The 19,447-nt window shown below is 44.5% G+C and overlaps 1 protein-coding gene across 1 annotated transcript in view; it reads right to left on the bottom strand.

Annotated features, from left to right (window-relative positions):
• The window catches only part of ppfia3 (PTPRF interacting protein alpha 3), a gene marked incomplete at its 5' end in the record, with an annotated part of 54,598 nt that extends 42,008 nt beyond the window's left edge, over positions 1-12,590 (bottom strand). Inside the window, one exon of the mRNA XM_080511276.1 lies at positions 12,228-12,590. Within this exon, the coding sequence (XP_080367402.1) occupies positions 12,228-12,590 (363 nt within the window). The remainder of the gene's footprint in view (positions 1-12,227) is intronic.
• Between the last annotated feature and the right edge of the window lie 6,857 nt (positions 12,591-19,447).

Raw genomic sequence — 19,447 nt, 5'->3', positions numbered from 1 at the left:
TAACACCCTGTATGTCTTGTGTTCTGTAACACCCTGTATGTCTTGTGTTCTGTACCACCCTTTACTTGTAGTTCTGTTCGCTCTGAGCTTCATTCGTTAGCTTTCACTTTTGACTGGTCTGGTGCCGTGAGAGCAGAATCCACGGCGCAGAGAATGGCCATCCTCTATCCTGTGTAAATCCTGTGTGTATGAGTGCCGTGTGCGTCCTTACGATGTGAGTATAGTTGTTTTCATGAGAGGTGTGTTCATTTCCGAGTTATTAGCCCGGAGAGAGAAGTTGCTACACTCGTGTTATTCCCATGCTATAATGTAGCAGTTTGCTTCGGGGCTTCATATGTGCTCTTAAAGTTGACATCCATTGTGTATAGTTAAGTTATGGTCTTTTGGATAATTGTATGTCTTATATTTAATGCATATTTTGCCCATTTTGACAGTATTTCCACAATTTGGGGAGTTATTGAATCTGTAAGTTCCTTTATGATGTTAGAGCTCCCACTAGTGGATGTCGTTGGTACTTGTCATCAACCATGCACCTGTATGTAGGCGCAGTCTGCCTACATGTTTATTAATATACATTTCATTGTGTTTCCCTTCCAGATAACCACACACATACACACACATACACATCAACACACTCCGATTATCTACGCACCTTCGTTCTATCATCGTTCTATCATCTCCTGTAAGCCATCCCCGTCTCCATGTACCTGCCCTCCTGAATAAACCCTCTAAACTACATCGGAGCAACCGTTTCCTTCTGACCGAGGAAGACTCAGTTGACAAATAAAGCAAAATCAGCATTGGATGCACACGGCCTCTTACACAAACCCTAATTTAGTTCCAATTGCTAGTTAGTGGACAATGGTTTATGGCTATTGTAACAGCCATATTGAACTGCATCTTTGTTTCAACAATACACATGATAACTAGGAATCTAGAATGGTGTCCATCTAATGAATTGATCCCAAAAACCTAGTGATAGATCGAAAATCACTATTCTATGTCTATTATTTCCTGAAGTATGACCATTGTTTTGGTTTCGTGGCAGACATTTTGGACACCACTAACCCTAACCCTTTGTTACAACTATGCTGTGTGATGTTACATAATAAAAAATAATCAGGCTAAAATGTTAGACACTAGAATCTTTGGTTTTTACCCTCAATGTTGCATTTTCTTTCAAATATTTTGCTGCAGAAGACGAATTTACGGCGCACATGGCGGCCATCTTGAAAAATGGTCACCATCTTGGAATTTTGCGTGGCTAACGCATTTTTTTTTTTTTTACAGAAAGTGGACCTCAAAGAGTATTTGTGCCAAATGTCATGCTTGCACCACAAATGGAAGTATTTTGCAGTTATCTACTGCACTATCAGCAAACAAGAATGTGACAGGAGACAGCCAGTTTTTCACAACAAGCTGAAGGTCTTGATGTTTGAGTTTCGCTGTGATGGCAAATTTTGGTGGTGTGTATTACATCTCAACGCTTCGTTTCAGTGACTTCACACAGAGCATTGGATTTTCCAAATCTCAACTGGTTCTAAATCCCAAAAATGCACACATACAAGTATTTCATATTGATTATTTTCATTTGAAGTGTTGATGCAGCAAAAGAAGAAGGATCATTTGGAAGGTTGGTCAATGATGACCACATCAACCCAAACGCTAAAATGAAGTACGGAAATGTAGAAGGGAAGCACCACCTGTGTCTGTTGGCAAGACAAAACATCAGACCAGGAAAGGAGATCACACATGATTACGGTGACTCGGACTGGCCTTGGAGAGGAAAGGTGATTATATGAACATGTTGTGAAACTGATCATTGTTAAGAAGGAAACACTGCGAGTAAAAACTGTTGTTATGGAAATAAGGCTGATTGCTTTACAATTAATATGCTGTTCTTCAACACAAAACTCAGGAATCTGGTGAGAAGTCCTCCTCTGACCAACGTGGTGACACGTCCACATCCGAGCTGACCACTGAGGGATGCACGTCTCCAGCCACAGAGGATGGGCTGGAAGGCTTCAAAAATGTGAATATATGTAGTTTCTGAGTGCTCTTGAACAGCTCATAACTATGTTTTATTAAAAAAAAAAAAACTACAACCTAATATTGATGACAGATTAGGCAGGCACAATGCTGTGACAAAAGGTCATACATGCTCAAACATGGTTGTGCTAGATATCTACCCTACATGTGCTTTACTTAGGTTAAACACTGGTCATACTGGTTTGCTTTAAAATGCCTCAACAGCCGTGTGCTTTATCTTCTTTTGTTAAAACTTAAGCTAATTTTTCCAACTTTTTTACTTGTTCCACAAAATTCATATATTCCACTGTCAATTATTTACATTATTTCATTGTAAGTAAAGTTCATGGGTTTTAGATTTGTCTATTATGATCTAAAGTACAAATCAAGACAATTTCCATTCCAAGACACTTTACCAAATGAGACGGTCAAGATTAAATATTCATTTTGGAGACTTGGACCAATTATCTAACATAAAATTTCTCCAGGTATTTTTATCTGCTGCATTTGGTGCTTTTTCTAAAGCATCAAAATCAGATGAATAACATAAATAAAATAAACATTTTACCTCTTGATAATTGTCAAAATGCAACTTCTGCACTGTTACAGAGTATTGTTTAACCACTCCTGTCTCTTTTCAGCCTGCTATCGTGGACACATCTCCCACAGTTTCTGAGGCTGGACATCATGAACATGTGTGTCAAAATGCTTCAATGATTTCTAAGTCATCTCAGTCTATGGGAGTTAAAAACCATTCAGGAAAGGAATAATTTGTTTATTTCTGGCAAGTTCAGCGATTTTGTGACCTCTTTTGAGGTTGACAAAGATGGTGAGAACTCTATTGAACTGTCATTCTGCTTCCTGTCATGTATCCGTTGTTTCCTGATGTTTGCGTCCGGAGGGCTCGTCTGGGACTCTACGCCACCGTCACCCGAGTCCAGTACAGGAGCAGCAACCCTGTTTTGAAAAGGTCAATACAGTTTTCTAATAGTCTCTGTTTTTGTTTACATGTGCTGTCTTTGTATACACAATGTAGCCTGAAATTATTGTAATGTGTGGACCAATTTACTGGAGACGTCCTTCTCCTTTAAAGCTGCACTTGCATCTGAGTAAGTGACATAGATATACATTTGACACGTTGGCTCCTTTGATCTGTTGAAAACAGAACTGCTCAAATATGTCTCCTATGTTCTATACACACAGAGGGTCTGATGCTAATTTCTCTTTCAGCCCCCTGACGTTGACTTGTCTCCCAGAGTTTCTGAGACTGGACATCCCGAAGACATATGTATGATTTCTTCATAGATTTTAGTCACATTAGTGTGTGCACTCAGTGTGTGTGACATCAAATTAAGGCCTCCCATGAATTAAGTTTTTATGTGGGATTATCTTTGTTGTATGTCAAGTGTAATCCGTACAGGAGGTTTATAAAAGGTTTTGTCCTTCAGGGTCTAAAGACATTTCTTTTCTCTGCAGTGTCCCAAGCATCGTCTGCTGTGCGTTACTCTGACGGCCTTGGACAGGTCCCTTCACTGCCTCGGACCGTGATCCCCTTTGCCATGGGTGCAAAGGTACAATATCTGCTGAACACATGGCTAGTGCTAAATTCAAGTTGCCAAAATGAGCACATAGAGTAAGAACCCAAAAAACAACGCAATGGGACAAGTGTATATTCCATATGTTTTCACAGTTTGTCAAGGAATCTGGTATCAGACCTGCTACAGACGGGTGAATGATCAGGGTCCAACATCAGACCTCCATGAGCAGCCGAGCTCTGGAAGGGACTATGTACCAGAGTCCCTTGAATTCTTATTTTTTATCTTTTGAGGTATTGAAATTGAATTTGTTTTTGTTAAACGTCTAATTGTTTTTGTAATGTTGTTTGTCTCAATGAAAGCTCTATAGTGTCTTGTGAATGTGGAGGAATCAATAATGGAGCACTTGAACATGTGACATTCTCCTCTATTGAGCGTTTTTGCTCTGTCCACATTATCTTGGGTGGGTGTGTCTATGTAAATGTATGGCTGGGGGCGTGTCCCCCTTGTCCCTTTAAAGTCATCATAAACCAGGTATGGTCAGTCTAAACCATAACGCAACGGTCAGCATGAACACCTTCCCAGCCAGGTGTGATATCTCAGCCTCTGAAGCTGAAGAGATTCTAATGTTCCGCAGTGTTTTGGCCGTACTGCCCAGCCTCTAGGACCTTGGGAAAGGTGTGTCAGTGTAAACCACCAACATACCGGGTTTGTCAATCTATACCCTATAAACCAGTGTGTGTGTCTCAGACAGCCATCACTTTCTAATCTAACCAGCAGGTTTTTTTACACGCGAAATTGCTTTAATTTCACAATAAGAAGAAAACAAACCAATCGGGAGTAAAAACAGCAGCTCTGTAACATTTTCTGCCTGACGGCCATCTAGATGATCCATGTGATTTTGTGTAATTTACTCCAATTATATATAATTGTGATGTGAGCTACATGATCGTTACGCAAAAATCTGCTGCCTGGAGTTAAAGTGAATCATCCCCATGGCAATGGGTCAACAAAGACTGTCATCAGCTGGCCGTGTCTAACTGGGATTATGTGATGCCAAATAACGCTGATCAGCTGATCGTGGCGTGACACACACACACGAACACGTGTGTTTATTTGGGGAAATAGAAATAGAAGCCGTTCATGTAAACGAGCCACTTAAGGTCAGCGACGCGTGGCGGGAGCCGTTAATGCTGCTTTGAGTAAACACCATCACTTTACTCACATCGGAGCAAGTCGGCACCAAAGGACTGTGTACAGTGGGTACAAACATCTAACATCAGATTATAGAGCATCTTCCTCCTCTGACATCAGATTATAGAGCATCTTCCTCCCCTGACATCAGGTTACAGAGCATCTTCCACCTCTAACATCAGATTATAGAGCATCTCCCTCCTCTGACACCAGATTATAGAGCATCTTCCTCATCTGACATCAGATTATAGAGCATCTTCCTCCTCTAACATCAGATTATAGAGCATCTTCCTCCCCTGACATCAGATTATAGAGCATCTTCCTCCTCTAACATCATATTATAGAGCATCTTCCTCCTCTGACATCATATTATAGAGCATCTTCCTCCTCTAACATCATATTATAGAGCATCTTCCCCCTCTGACATCAGATTATAGAGCGTCTTCCTCCTCTGACATCAGATTATATATAGAGCATCTTCCTCCTCTAACATCAGATTATAGAGCATCTTCCTCCTCTGAAACCAGATTATGGAGCATCGTCCTCCTCTGACATCAGATTATAGAGCATCTCCCTCCTCTAACATCAGATTATAGAGCATCTTCCTCCTCTGACATCAGATTATAGAGCATCTTCCTCCTCTAACATCAGATTATAGAGCATCTTCCTCCCCTGACATCAGATTATAGAGCATCTTCCTCATCTAACATCATATTATAGAGCATCGTCCTCCTCTGACATCATATTATAGAGCATCTTCCTCCTCTAACATCATATTATAGAGCATCTTCCCCCTCTGACATCAGATTATAGAGCATCTTCCTCCTCTGACATCAGATTATATATAGAGCATCTTCCTCCTCTAACATCAGATTATAGAGCATCTTCCTCCTCTGAAACCAGATTATGGAGCATCGTCCTCCTCTGACATCAGATTATAGAGCATCTCCCTCCTCTAACATCAGATTATAGAGCATCTTCCTCCTCTGACATCAGATTATAGAGCATCTTCCTCCTCTAACATCAGATTATAGAGCATCTTCCTCCTCTGACACCAGATCATAGAGCATCTTCCTCCTCTGACACCAGATTATAGAGCATCTTCCTCCTCTAACATCAGATTATAGAGCATCTCCCTCCTCTAACATCAGATTATAGAGCATCTCCCCCCTCTGACATCAGATTATAGAGCATCTTCCTCCTCTGACATCAGATTATAGAGCATATTCCCCCTCTAACATCAGATTATAGAGCATCTTCCTCCTCGGAAACCAGATTATAGAGCATCGCCCTCCCCTGACATCAGATTATAGAGCATGTCCCTCCTCCAACATCTGATTATAGAGCCTCTTCCTCCTCTGAAACCAGATTATAGAGCATCTTCCTCCTCTGACATCAGATTATAGAGCATCTCCCTCCTCTAACATCAGATTATAGAGCATCTTCCTCCTCTGACATCAGATTATAGAGCATATTTCTCCTCTAACATCAGATCATAGAGCATCTTCCCCCTCTAACATCAGATTATAGAGCATCTCCCTCCTCCAACATCAGATTATAGAGCATTTCCTCCTCTAACACCAGATTATAGAGCATCTTCCTCCTCTGACACCAGAATATAGAACATCTTCCTCCTCTAACATCAGATTATAGAGCATCTTCCTCCTCTGACACCAGATTATAGAACATCTTCCTCCTCTGACATCAGATTATAGAGCATCTTCCTCCTCTAATATCAGAGTATAGAGCATCTTCCTCCTCTAACACCAGATTATAGAGCATCTTCCTCCTCTAACATCAGATTATAGAGCATCGTCCTCCTCTGACACCAGATTATAGAACATCTTCCTCCTCTAACATCAGATTATAGAGCATCTTCCTCCTCTAATATCAGATTATAGAGCATCTTCCCCCTCTAACATCAGATTATAGAGCATCTTCCTCCTCCAACATCAGATTATAGAGCATTTCCTCCTCTAACACCAGATTATAGAGCATCTTCCTCCTCTGACACCAGAATATAGAACATCTTCCTCCTCTAACATCAGATTATAGAGCATATCCCTGCTCGAACAACATGATGAAGAGGTTTCTCCCCCTGTGGATTAGGATTAGTATTGTAGAGTCGTCCATGTTGCTGCTCGACCGCCAATAAAACCCTGCTCACAGGTTCCTGCATCAATAATTCAGGACTGAAAGAGGAACCATTTTCACCACAAGCCTTTTCACATTACTGACAATATTATTTGTTTACTTGCAGGATTTCTTCACTCAGTGTGTGTAATCTAAATGCACCTCAGATGCTGCGATCATTAGATCTGTTTCACCAGGCATATGATTTGAGTGATAATCAAGGAAACTGAGTTAAATTACAGTGATATTCAGAAAATCAAATCCTGCCTCATGTTTTGCTCAATTTTACACAAGATGTTCGAGAGGAACCATGAAATTGTTCTTTTAATCCCATTAAACATAACAAAACATAGGTAAAAATGAGGGAACTGCAAAAGGTCTTTAGCAGTGAGACTGGTGTCAAATTACAAACACTGGTGTATGTTGGTGTTCCTTAACAGGTCTTACTTTAGCAGTGAGACTGATGTCAAATTACAAACACTGGTGTATGTTGGTGTTCCTTAACAGGTCTTACTTTAGCAGTGAGACTGGTGTCAAATTACAAGCACTGGTGTATGTTGGTGTTCCTTAACAGGTCTTACTTTAGCAGTGAGACTGGTGTCAAATTACAAACACTGGTGTATGTTGGTGTTCCTTAACAGGTCTTACTTTAGCAGTGAGACTGATGTCAAATTACAAACACTGGCGTATGTTGGTGTTCCTTAACAGGTCTTACTTTAGCAGTGAGACTGGTGTCAAATTACAAACACTGGTGTATGTTGGTGTTCCTTAACAGGTCTTACTTTAGCAGTGAGACTGATGTCAAATTACAAACACTGGTGTATGTTGGTGTTCCTTAACAGGTCTTACTTTAGCAGTGAGACTGATGTCAAATTACAAACACTGGTGTATGTTGGTGTTCCTTAACAGGTCTTACTTTAGCAGTGAGACTGGTGTCAAATTACAAGCACTGGTGTATGTTGGTGTTCCTTAACAGGTCTTACTTTAGCAGTGAGACTGGTGTCAAATTACAAACACTGGTGTATGTTGGTGTTCCTTAACAGGTCTTACTTTAGCAGTGAGACTGATGTCAAATTACAAACACTGGTGTATGTTGGTGTTCCTTAACAGGTCTTACTTTAGCAGTGAGACTGGTGTCAAATTACAAGCACTGATGTATGTTGGTGTTCCTTAACAGGTCTTACTTTAGCAGTGAGACTGATGTCAAATTACAAACACTGGTGTATGTTGGTGTTCCTTAACAGGTCTTACTTTAGCAGTGAGACTGGTGTCAAATTACAAACACTGGTGTATGTTGGTGTTCCTTAACAGGTCTTACTTTAGCAGTGAGACTGATGTCAAATTACAAACACTGGTGTATGTTGGTGTTCCTTAACAGGTCTTACTTTAGCAGTGAGACTGGTGTCAAATTACAAGCACTGGTGTATGTTGGTGTTCCTTAACAGGTCTTACTTTAGCAGTGAGACTGGTGTCAAATTACAAACACTGGTGTATGTTGGTGTTCCTTAACAGGTCTTACTTTAGCAGTGAGACTGATGTCAAATTACAAACACTGGCGTATGTTGGTGTTCCTTAACAGGTCTTACTTTAGCAGTGAGACTGGTGTCAAATTACAAACACTGGTGTATGTTGGTGTTCCTTAACAGGTCTTACTTTAGCAGTGAGACTGGTGTCAAATTACAAACACTGGTGTATGTTAGTGTTCCTTAACAGGTCTTACTTTAGCAGTGAGACTGGTGTCAAATTACAAACACTGGTGTATGTTGGTGTTCCTTAACAGGTCTTACTTTAGCAGTGAGACTGGTGTCAAATTACAAACACTGGTGTATGTTAGTGTTCCTTAACAGGTCTTACTTTAGCAGTGAGACTGGTGTCAAATTACAAACACTGGTGTATGTTGGTGTTCCTTAACAGGTCTTACTTTAGCAGTGAGACTGGTGTCAAATTACATACACTGGTGTATGTTGGTGTTCCTTAACAGGTCTTACTTTAGCAGTGAGACTGGTGTCAAATTATAAATGCTACATTATGTATGTTTGTATTGCATGAAAAGATATTGCCCTCATAATGATGCTCATGTGAAACTAATAAAACTGCACAATATACTGTAGATCCGTGTTTCTTAAAAGGTCTTACTTTAGATGTGAGACTGGTGTTCAATTACAACGGCATGATTGGTGTTTGTTTTGATTAAAAGGTATTCCAACACTAATGAGACTGGAGTCAAATTACAGAAACTGCACGGTGATATGTTGGTGCTGCTCAACAGTTATTACATTACCAAGGAGGCTGATGTCAAACTACAACCACTACATAGTTTGTATTGCTTGAAAGGATAATGCACTATTAATGATACTTGTTTCAAATGACCTGTCAAGTAGCACCAATATATCCCATGTAGTTTTAGTATTACATTACCAATGATACTGGTGTCAAATGACCAAAGCTGCATGGTATAGGTTGCTGTTGCTTAATAGTGATTACTTTAGCAGGCAGACTGGTGTCAAATTACCACCAGGCGAGATGAGGGCTGGTTTCCAGTTCACACACCCCAGTTCAGGTTCAGGTGTGAGGACAACACAGTATTGTAACTCCAGCATCTCCTGGATGTTTGCTGCCCCCTGCAGGATGAGCAGGGAATTGCTTGAGAGGGACGATTATCATGGAAGTGTTGCTCTTCAGGTTCCATGATGTATTAGGTTTGTCTGGTCATTCGTCACACTGGAGCAGCTCCGGGGAGACTTCCCCACACCGAGCGACTCCATCTGCAGTTTAAAAAAAACTATAAACACCGTGTCCTCAATACTAGCACTAATACTAATACTTATACTGATACTAATGCTACCTGCTGAGAATAACGCAGTTGTAAAGAACTTCTCCACACTGATCAGTGTCACCATTGATCTTATAAGGAAGCACAAGCAGTGCAGAGTAAATCGCACTTTGATCTTTTACACACTGAAAAGTACTTTCAGAACAGTTTATAATATACATAAAATATATGGATAAAAACAAACTCTGGGGAGTGTCTGTTCTCCCCACAATGGTGGTCGGAGCCACTGAAAACACATTTTTGAGAACAGCTTCCAAAGTTGAAATTTTTGAAAATGCTCTGACTTCATCTCCATGGAAACAGGGAGACACTGTTACCGCACATGTGCCGTCCAACCATAGTAACTAGTTCTTCTGCACATGCTAATTAGAGACAATCAGAACAAAGTTTCCTCCTCGTCCATATTCTCATGGACTTGGTACTTTCATTTTTAAAGTCCGCGAGAATGTCCATTTTCTTCCATTGTTAATGTTTACAGTGTGTTGTTCTCTGCTATACGTGTAGTTAGTAATGAGGTGTAGTCATTACAAAAATAAACAAACCACACCCTCTAGCAGCCCTATATGACAACCACATCATTTTCAGCGTTTCTGGCATTGCCATGACACCGTTTTCAAAAACATCTTGTCCATGCGTTTCACTTGAAACGTGTAACGGAGACTGAGTGTGACTGACTTGAGTCAGACAAACAAATAAAACTTTCCCAGGTGAGTTAAAAACATTATAAGCCACAAACATTTGAAAAAAAAATAAAGAAATGTTGCAACGAGTCAAACCGAGCAAAATCAAACAGAATCACCATTATTTTCAATCTGACAATTTGCAAAACTGCACGTGATGAGTTTTTTTCCAATATGAGCCTACAATCCTGTTCCTGTAAAAACTCCCAGAATGCAAAAGCTGTAGGAGTTTTTCAAGCTTTCCACTGTATTTTGCACCAGAAGGTTTCATTAAAATTGGCTTTACGTCGAGTGTGGCAGCCGTACTCTGCAGTAATTGTTTGTTTCTGTCAAAGTATTGATGTTCTCATCATGTGTACTCTACAACAAAGAAAAACTTTAAAGCTTCAGTTTGAAAGGTATTATGTCACTGTTTCAAGATGAACTACAATGTTTTCCAGCTCTGATGTAAAGTGAAGTGAGTTTTAGATCAGTGATGCATCGTAGCTCCAAATGACAACAATGCCTTGAGAAGTGATGCAAGTAAAAAGTTGTATATCCCCCCAGCCTGAAGTACCCCCCAGACTGAAGTACCCCCCAGACTGAAGTAACCCCCAGACTGAAGTACCCCCCAGCCTGAAGTACCCCCCAGACTGAAGTACCCCCCAGACTGAAGTACCCCCCAGACTGAAGTAACCCCCAGACTGAAGTACCCCCCAGACTGAAGTATCCTCCCAGACTGAAGTACCCCCTCACTGTGAAGTACCCCCCCAAAACAGAAGGCTCCTCGCAGACTGAAGTATCGTCCCAGACTGAAGTATCCTCCCAGACTGAAGTACCCCCTCAGACTGAAGTATCGTCCCCAGCCTGAAGTACCCCCCCACCGTGAAGTACCCTCCCAGATTGAAGTTCCTCCCCAGCCTGAAGTACCCGTATCGTCCCCAGCCTGAAGTACCCCCCAGACTGAAGTACCCCCCAGACTGAAGTAACCCCCAGACTGAAGTACCCCCCAGACTGAAGTATCCTCCCAGACTGAAGTACCCCCTCACCGTGAAGTACCCCCCCAAAACAGAAGGCTCCTCGCAGACTGAAGTACCCTCCCAGATTGAAATACCCCCCCAGCCTGAAGTACCCCCCCAGACTGAAGTATCGTCCCCAGCCTGAAGTACCCCCCCACCGTGAAGTACCCTCCCAGATTGAAGTTCCTCCCCAGCCTGAAGTATCCACCCCAGACTGAAGTATCCTCCCAGACTGAAGTACCCCCTCACCGTGAAGAATCCTCCCAGACTGAAGTATCCTCCCCAGACTGAAGTATCCTCCCCAGACTGAAGTACCCTCCCCAGCCTGAAGTATCCACCCCAGACTGAAGTACCCTCCCAGACTGAAGTACCCTCCCCAGACTGAAGTACCCTCCCCAGACTGAAGTATCCACCCCAGACTGAAGTACCCTCCCAGACTGAAGTACCCTCCCCAGACTGAAGTATCCTCCCCAGCCTGAAGTACCCCCCAGACTGAAGTACCCCCCAGACTGAAGTATCCTCCCAGACTGAAGTACCCCCTCACCGTGAAGTACCCCCCCAAAACAGAAGGCTCCTCGCAGACTGAAGTACCCTCCCAGATTGAAATACCCCCCCAGCCTGAAGTACCCCCCCAGACTGAAGTATCGTCCCCAGCCTGAAGTACCCCCCCACCGTGAAGTACCCTCCCAGATTGAAGTTCCTCCCCAGCCTGAAGTACCCGTATCGTCCCCAGCCTGAAGTACCCCCCAGACTGAAGTACCGCCTAGACTGAAGTACCTCCCAGCCTGGAGTAACACCTAGACTGCAGTCCCCCCAGTGTGCGTACTTGAGGCAGGGCGATGGACAGCTGCCTCTGCAGCGACTCCTTCTCGTGGCCCAGCTCCCGCAGGCGGAGGTGCGCCGTCCCCAGGCAGTCCTGCGTCTCCCTCAGGCTCTCCAGCAGCCGCTCGCGCTCCGTCAGCATGTTGACCATCAGCGACTCCAGGTTGCCCGTGCTCCCGCCTTCATCGCCGCCGCCCACGCCACTCCGGGGATCCCGGCTGCCGTAGCCTCCCATCCCCCCTGCTCCTCCACCTCCACCTCCTCCTCCCATCCCTCCGCCTCCTCCGCCCCCGGCCGGGGACGACGAGCCACCGCTTCCACTGCCGCGCCCGTCCTCCGAGATGGTGGGCATCACCTCGCACATCATCTTGAGGCCTGCGAGGTGCAAGAGGCGTTACCTGAGAAGACTAGGACTCTGGAGCAGAGGGGGACTGTGTGTGTGTGTGTGTGTGTGTGGTGAGTTTCTGGTGGGGTTAAAGGTCAGGACAGTTTCTGTGAATGTGAGTGGGGGGGGTTGTCGAAGTCGGCCGGTCTGGAGGATTCAGGAGGGGGTTCAGGCTGAGGGGCTGAGGTTGGAGGCGTGGGAGGAGAAGAGGTGAGGAGTGGGGTGTAGGGGTCAAAGGGAAGAGTACAGGTGTGGTGGGCGACCTTTGACCCCCCGGGCCCAGGCTTCACAGGGAGGCCAGATGAACCTGGAAGAAGAAAAAAGATGGTTTTTAGGCAAATCTGTTTCGCTGGAGGTTAGTTGAATGCGGGGGTGGGGGGGGGTTACAGTGCTATATAAATAAAGTTGAATCGAATTGAATCCACCAAACCAACAAGCAAAGTGTAAACATTTCAAAGGAAACATTGACTTCTTTAAAAACATTTCTGCATTTCTGAAGAGTAGAACTGCAGATCCACAGCGAGACCCAAGCTGAGATAGAAGAAAGTCATCAAACCAGCCTGAAAGTCCTGCTGTCAGCGCGACTTTGTTAAAAAAGAACACCCAGAATGCAACAGCGAGAGACATTTTCTGGACATTTCACTGTATTTTTGACTTTATGTTGAGATTGAAGTCATTTTCTGTCGTACTTGTTTGTCTTTGTGAGAATAGACCTTTTCATCACATATACTCGGCTCCACTGCAAAGAATAATGTTTAGAGTTTAAATTCAAAGGTTAGTATGGCACTATCTTACGCAACATGAAATTGGCCTAAACGGAAATGTGTTTTACGCCCCTGGTTTATTATCCCCTGGTAGCATCCCTCGTATGAATTCACACGCTCACATACTAAAGAGGCACAATGTGAAATTGTCCATCATGCTTCTGTTGAACATTAGGTCGCGGTGTTGAGCCACTGTCTGAATGGCTTTAGCTTCTGGTTGATATTAGCTTAGTTCCGGACGACAAAACAGAGATTTTAATCATTAAGACAGGTGATTGGAAACACCCTGATATTCTGGTTGAACCTTAACTTCCTGAAGGATTCATCTTTTACACAATGGTTCAAGTGTTTTCACACACACACACACACACACACACACACACACACACACACACACACACACACACACACACACACACACACAGTGTTATTGGTAGCAGTGATTTGACAAAAGACGAGAACCGAACTGTTCCAAAAAGTTGTCTTTTCTTTCGACGACGGAGTCGGAGCGTTTTCAGAATGTTGCATTTTCAGCGGTTCTGACCGCCATTATCATGTAAACAAACATCCAAAACACAACCAAAGTTTTGCATTTTCACTTCAAAACGTTATGTAAACGACGCTTTAGCAGAGCGCGATGAAAGCAGATCTGGTGACGTCCTTCTCATGACGAGCTGCATGTTCTTAGACGAGAAGGGATCACAGCGTCTCGAGGTAAACGATGTCCAATTCGCCCGAGTGCGGCTAACACTGCTAGCAGCTGTCGCTCTGTGGCTCTGCATTCAGCTGCTCCAGTTGAGTGTTAGTTGCCATTTTTTAAGTTTGATTTCACTTCCAAGATTGAATTACTGACAGACAACGCTGGTTTTGTTCCAACTTCCCACTGCATGGTTTCTAGACTCTGTAGCACCAACTAGTGGCCGGCAGCTGAATGACATCTCGGCAGCTTTTACCTGAATCAACCAACTCAGATGATATACATCAAAGTAACCTGCCCCAAGGGATTGTGGGATATGAAAGATGGCAGAACATCAACATTGTAAAAAGCTCCAGACTTTGTCAAAGAAAGAGTCTTGAAGCCACGAGGAAAGTGAGAATGTGGTGAAAGTGACGGCTGAGGGTTTTTCCTCAGAGGATCCAGATGTGCAGAGGTCCAGTGGACAGACGGGGGAATCTTCTGGACTTTCTGTGACGCCGAGACGTCAACAAACAGAAGGTGTCCCGCCAAAATAAAATGCTGGAAATACCAGTCTGAGCGTGAAGAGGAATTTCCTTCAAGAAGGTTTTTATTGAAGACAAACGTCAACAACGAGAACCGGATCCTCAATTTTTTGACATTTCCCATGTGGATCCCGGTGAAGGAAGTTTAACTAGAGAGGGAATCACACTAGTGAGTTCGGTTGTTTTGAGCTGACGTCGCTCCGGCTCAGTGGGTAACTGTTGATGTGATTAAACAGTAGCTACACAAATAATCACTCCTATCGCACTCGGAACTCCGAGCAGCATTCGCCACATTCACACACACTCTGTAAGCAGAAAAGGCCATATGGGGACTTGAACCTGCAACCTTACAATTGGAAGACAACTTCTTACATAAAGTACATCACTGTATCATAGCCAAGAGTTTCCATTTCCTTTTTTTAGTCCAGTGCAGCTCTGTTTGACTAAATACACCATCTAGTGGTGAAAACAGTCTAAAAATGACTGAGCCAAGTTGTGGAAGTTGCTGACTTCAGTAGATATATGAGCTGAATTGCCTCAGAGATTATGTCAGGACTGTTGTCTTGGATTATTGTCAGTAATGTTGATGTACATTAAGCTAAAAGTGATAGATTCAGTGGAGATATCAGCTGGATTCCAGCAGCAGCGCCTCGCTCTCTCCTCTCTGTCCAGCATCTCGAGGCTCAATGTCTGGAGTCATTCATCCATCTGTGCATGTCTCTAGCTTTATGTATCCCTGGTCCATACTCATAATGCTGATAATGAATGCGCATGATGCACGGAAATGAGTCGTGAATGGCGGCAGCCTCCAAAAAAAACAAAAACACAATGATCAGGCCTATAGGAGGGAATACAGATGCAGCGCTGTTTCTTACATTTCTGTGGGGATGAGAAGAAAAAGAAAGGGTGTCATCATGAATTGTAATGACCCAGGAGGAAATGGACTCCCCCCCCCCCCCTTTCGTCCACCTTTTCTCCCCCCTGCTCTGAATCCCATCTGCAGAACGAACCGGGCTGGATGTGGAGAGTCTGGGTGTTGATCAGGGAATGAATGGCCTAAACATGAGGGCTGCTACACATCACGGTGGGAGGTGCCAATCCTCCCGTAAACGATGCTCAGGGCCTAATTAAGCAGATTTCACCAGGAGATAACACACCCGTGGATTGTTGAAGTGCTGCGGCTCGAGTCTGTGTCGCAAAACGGCGCGTCGCTTTTGGCATTATTCTGACTGCCAGGCTTCTATTTCCTATCAACACCCTACTGTAACCCCCCCCCCCCCCACCCACCCACCCATAAAAACAGCTGGACGCGTTCGCGCACGGACACATCCGCGCGCACGAGTGCCTCTTGTGGTCTTACCCTCTCCATGACGGGCCGAGAACGGAATGGAAGGCGCATCGCAGCCCGGTTCAGTCCATCCAGAGGCTGCAGGTTATCCCCGTTCCAGCCCGGTTACCAGCCTGCCCCATCCCCTCCCTCCCTCTCTCTCTCTCTCTCTCGCTCTCTCTCTCGCTCTCTCGCTCTCTCTCTCGCTCTCTGCCCAGGGAGCGACGGCGCGGCTCAGCTGTGCGTCAAGACGCACGTAGCGCACCGGGGGCGCATCCGGGACACGGGCTCACAATAAAACTACCGAGCAGGGAGGTGAAAAAGTCGGTTATAGTGTGTAAGTAGTTGACTCATATGCTCACATTTCGAAGTAAATTAACTTAAATCAGGGCTGTTCATGCCTTTGAGGTCTGTTCTTCCATCTCACGGTGTTCTTTCTCGTTGTCTTTAGTTCTCATCTTGATCAATCGTTTTTAGAAATCTCCGTCACGTTCAATGCACAGTACTTGGAAACATATTGCAGTTAATTCAGTCGTTTGCAGCCTGTATGTTGTATGTATACTGATGTATTAATATATTGTGCACCTCGGCAGTTTGCCATATGGACAGGGTGAGATTGGCGATTGAACCTGCAACCTTATGACTTAAAGATGAACAAACTGAGCTTGAGTCACATCAACTCATGTAAACCCAGGAGCCACACGCAGCCGGTTCCATCAAAACGTGCTGCAATAACCTTCAAATGAAGGTTAAAGTAAGAGAGTTGTGTTGATTTCTGTCAGAGCATCAGTTTCCTCCCACAGTAAGAAAACATTGATGTCAAATGTCCATCAGATAATTTCAGGTTAAAAGAGGAAGCTGTCCGTCCGTTTTTATTGTGAAGGTGGAAGCAGGTTTCTTTCCTGCTGTTACCTTGTCGCTTGACCTCCACTCCATCTCCTCCTCAACATGTTGGCTCTTAAAGAAACACGCTCCACCGGCTTCCTCCTCCCTCCATCCTCTCCTCCCTCCTCCTTCCATCCTCTCCTCCCTCCTCCCTACATCTTCTCCTTCCTCCTTCCTCCTCCCTCCTCCTTCCATCCTCTCCTCCCTCCTCCCTACATCTTCTCCTTCCTCCTCCCTACATCCTCTCCTTCCTCTCCTTCCTCCTCCCTCCATACTCTCCTTCCTCCTTCCTCTCCTTCCTCCTTCCTCCTCCCTACATCCTCTCCTTCCTCCTCCCTCCATACTCTCCTTCCTCCTTCCTCCTTCCTCCTCCCTACATCCTCTCCTTCCTCCTTCCTCCTCCCTCCTCCCTACATCCTCTCCTTCCTCCTCCCTCCATCCTCTCCTTCCTCCTTCCTCTCCTTCCTCCTCCCTCCATCCTCTCTTTCCTCCTTCCACCATCCTCTCCTTCCTCCTCCCTCCTCCCTACATCCTCTCCTTCCTCCTCCCTCCTCCCTACATCCTCTCTTTCCTCCTTCCTCCATCCTCTCCTTCCTCCTCCCTCCTCCCTCCATCTTCTCCTTCCTCCTCCCTACATCCTCTCCTTCCTCTCCTTCCTCCTTCCTCCTCCCTCCATACTCTCCTTCCTCCATCCTCTCCTTCCTCCTTCCTCCTCCCTACATCCTCTCCGTCCTCCTTCCTCCTCCCTCCTCCCTACATCCTCTCCTTCCTCCTCCCTCCATCCTCTCCTTCCTCTCCTTCCTCCTCCCTCCATCCTCTCTTTCCTCCTTCCACCATCCTCTCCTTCCTCCTCCCTCCTCCCTCCATCCTCTCTTTCCTCCTTCCTCCATCCTCTCCTTCCTCCTCCCTCCTCCCTACATCCTCTCCTTCCTCCTCCCTCCATCCTCTCCTTCCTCTCCTTCCTCCTCCCTCCATCCTCTCTTGCCTCCTTCCACCATCCTCTCCTTCCTCCTCCCTCCTCCCTCCATCCTCTCTTTCCTCCTTCCTCCATCCTCTCCTTCCTCCTCCCTCCTGCCTACATCCTCTCCTTCCTCCTTCCTGCATCCTCTCACCCATCACCTACCACCAAAACGTCATCATCGCATCTGTGACCCGAAAACCTGGTCACCCCAGTGACACACCTGGAACACCATCAAAGTGGGATTTGTTCAAACGTCCCGGTGTTTAGGTGCAGCTGCGCCCCCCAGCGGGATGACCGGAACTGCAGCGTCCAATCCAGGACATTGCACACAGAAATCATCAAAAAAATAAACTAATCTTCATCTTTTTGTGAAAGTTTCCACTAGTGTAACTTTGATCTGAATATACGACATTCAGTGTGAGGATTATGTTATGGAGAAACATATTCTGTGCTACTGAAGAATTGTGTTCTTCTCTGTATCCTGCCAAAATGTTTTTATTTTTGTCTGTGTGACTCCGGCCTTATAATCTTCTTTACGGACTCAGCGGATATGTTTTCCCTTTGCTTCAGCGCAGCTGCATCAGGACGGTGAGAGCGAGAAAGGCTTCTCACCCACAGGCGTGGGAAGCGCATGTGGGTTCTCACCCCTGCGTTTTCGACCTCTCCGTCCTGGTGTGGCCATATACTGACCCCCGCCTCCCCGCGTCCCTTAAAATGTTAGCTGGAAGGTTGGACGGGGCACATGCTCAGAGCAGATTGATCACATGACTTGTGATGTCATCACTGTGTGTGTGTGTCTGTTGAAACTCCAATAAATATTCCTGACAGAAGGACTCTGTTTCATGACATTATTCCAAGAGTTACAATATCCCATAAAATCTAATTTATTAGGTTTTTGGGTGTTTTAGCAGCTTTGTATCCTTAATAACTGAAAAAAGTCATGAATCTTCAAATAAACCATCTTATGAGCTGTGCTTTTTAATATAATTTAATATATATTTGTTGAATTTTCAGAATAACTAGTTAAAATATTTATTACAACAAATAAAAAGGCCCAGTTGTTAAAACAAATTTCTGTTAGTGTGCACATGTGCATCACTCGCACAGAAAAGACCAAAACATTGTGTAACAATCAGGGTGCGATCCCCCAAAAGAGACAGGAGCCCCCCCCCTTAAAACATGATTTGTTCAATTTTGGGAGGAGGTCTCTAAAATATTGGTAAAATGCTATTTCTTCCTGTGCATTTCCTTTTTTTTTTTTTGTTTTAATTTTTGTCATGATCATGTGTAAAATTTTAATTGATTTTTTACTCCATTTCAGGGAACAGGGAAACCTGGTAAATGTGTGATTTCCTAATAATACAAATGTGTGGGACTGTGAGGAGCAGCAGCAGGAGCTGATCAGGTCTGTGGTGCTTCTGTCTGAAGGTAAAGTCTATAAACTGTAGTATTCATATTCAGCACATGATGGGACTGAAGACTGGGTCTCTGCTCAGCTGGACCTTTTTACATCATTCTGATATTCATGCGTGTTTGGTGTCAGTTACTGGTTTGTTGATGCGTGTGAATGTATTTCAGAGGATCTGGAGGGAGATCTGGAGGGTCGTGAGGGGACGGGGTCATGACAGGTCAGTGGGGCACAGGAACGCAGAGAGGAATTTCCGGATGGCTCAGCAGCGCC

Source organism: Blennius ocellaris (assembly GCF_963422515.1).
Source record: "Blennius ocellaris genome assembly, chromosome: 16".
NCBI lineage: Eukaryota > Metazoa > Chordata > Actinopteri > Blenniiformes > Blenniidae > Blennius > Blennius ocellaris.
Note: the sequence above shows the minus strand (reverse complement) of the source record. Positions and strands in the feature narration are given on the sequence as shown.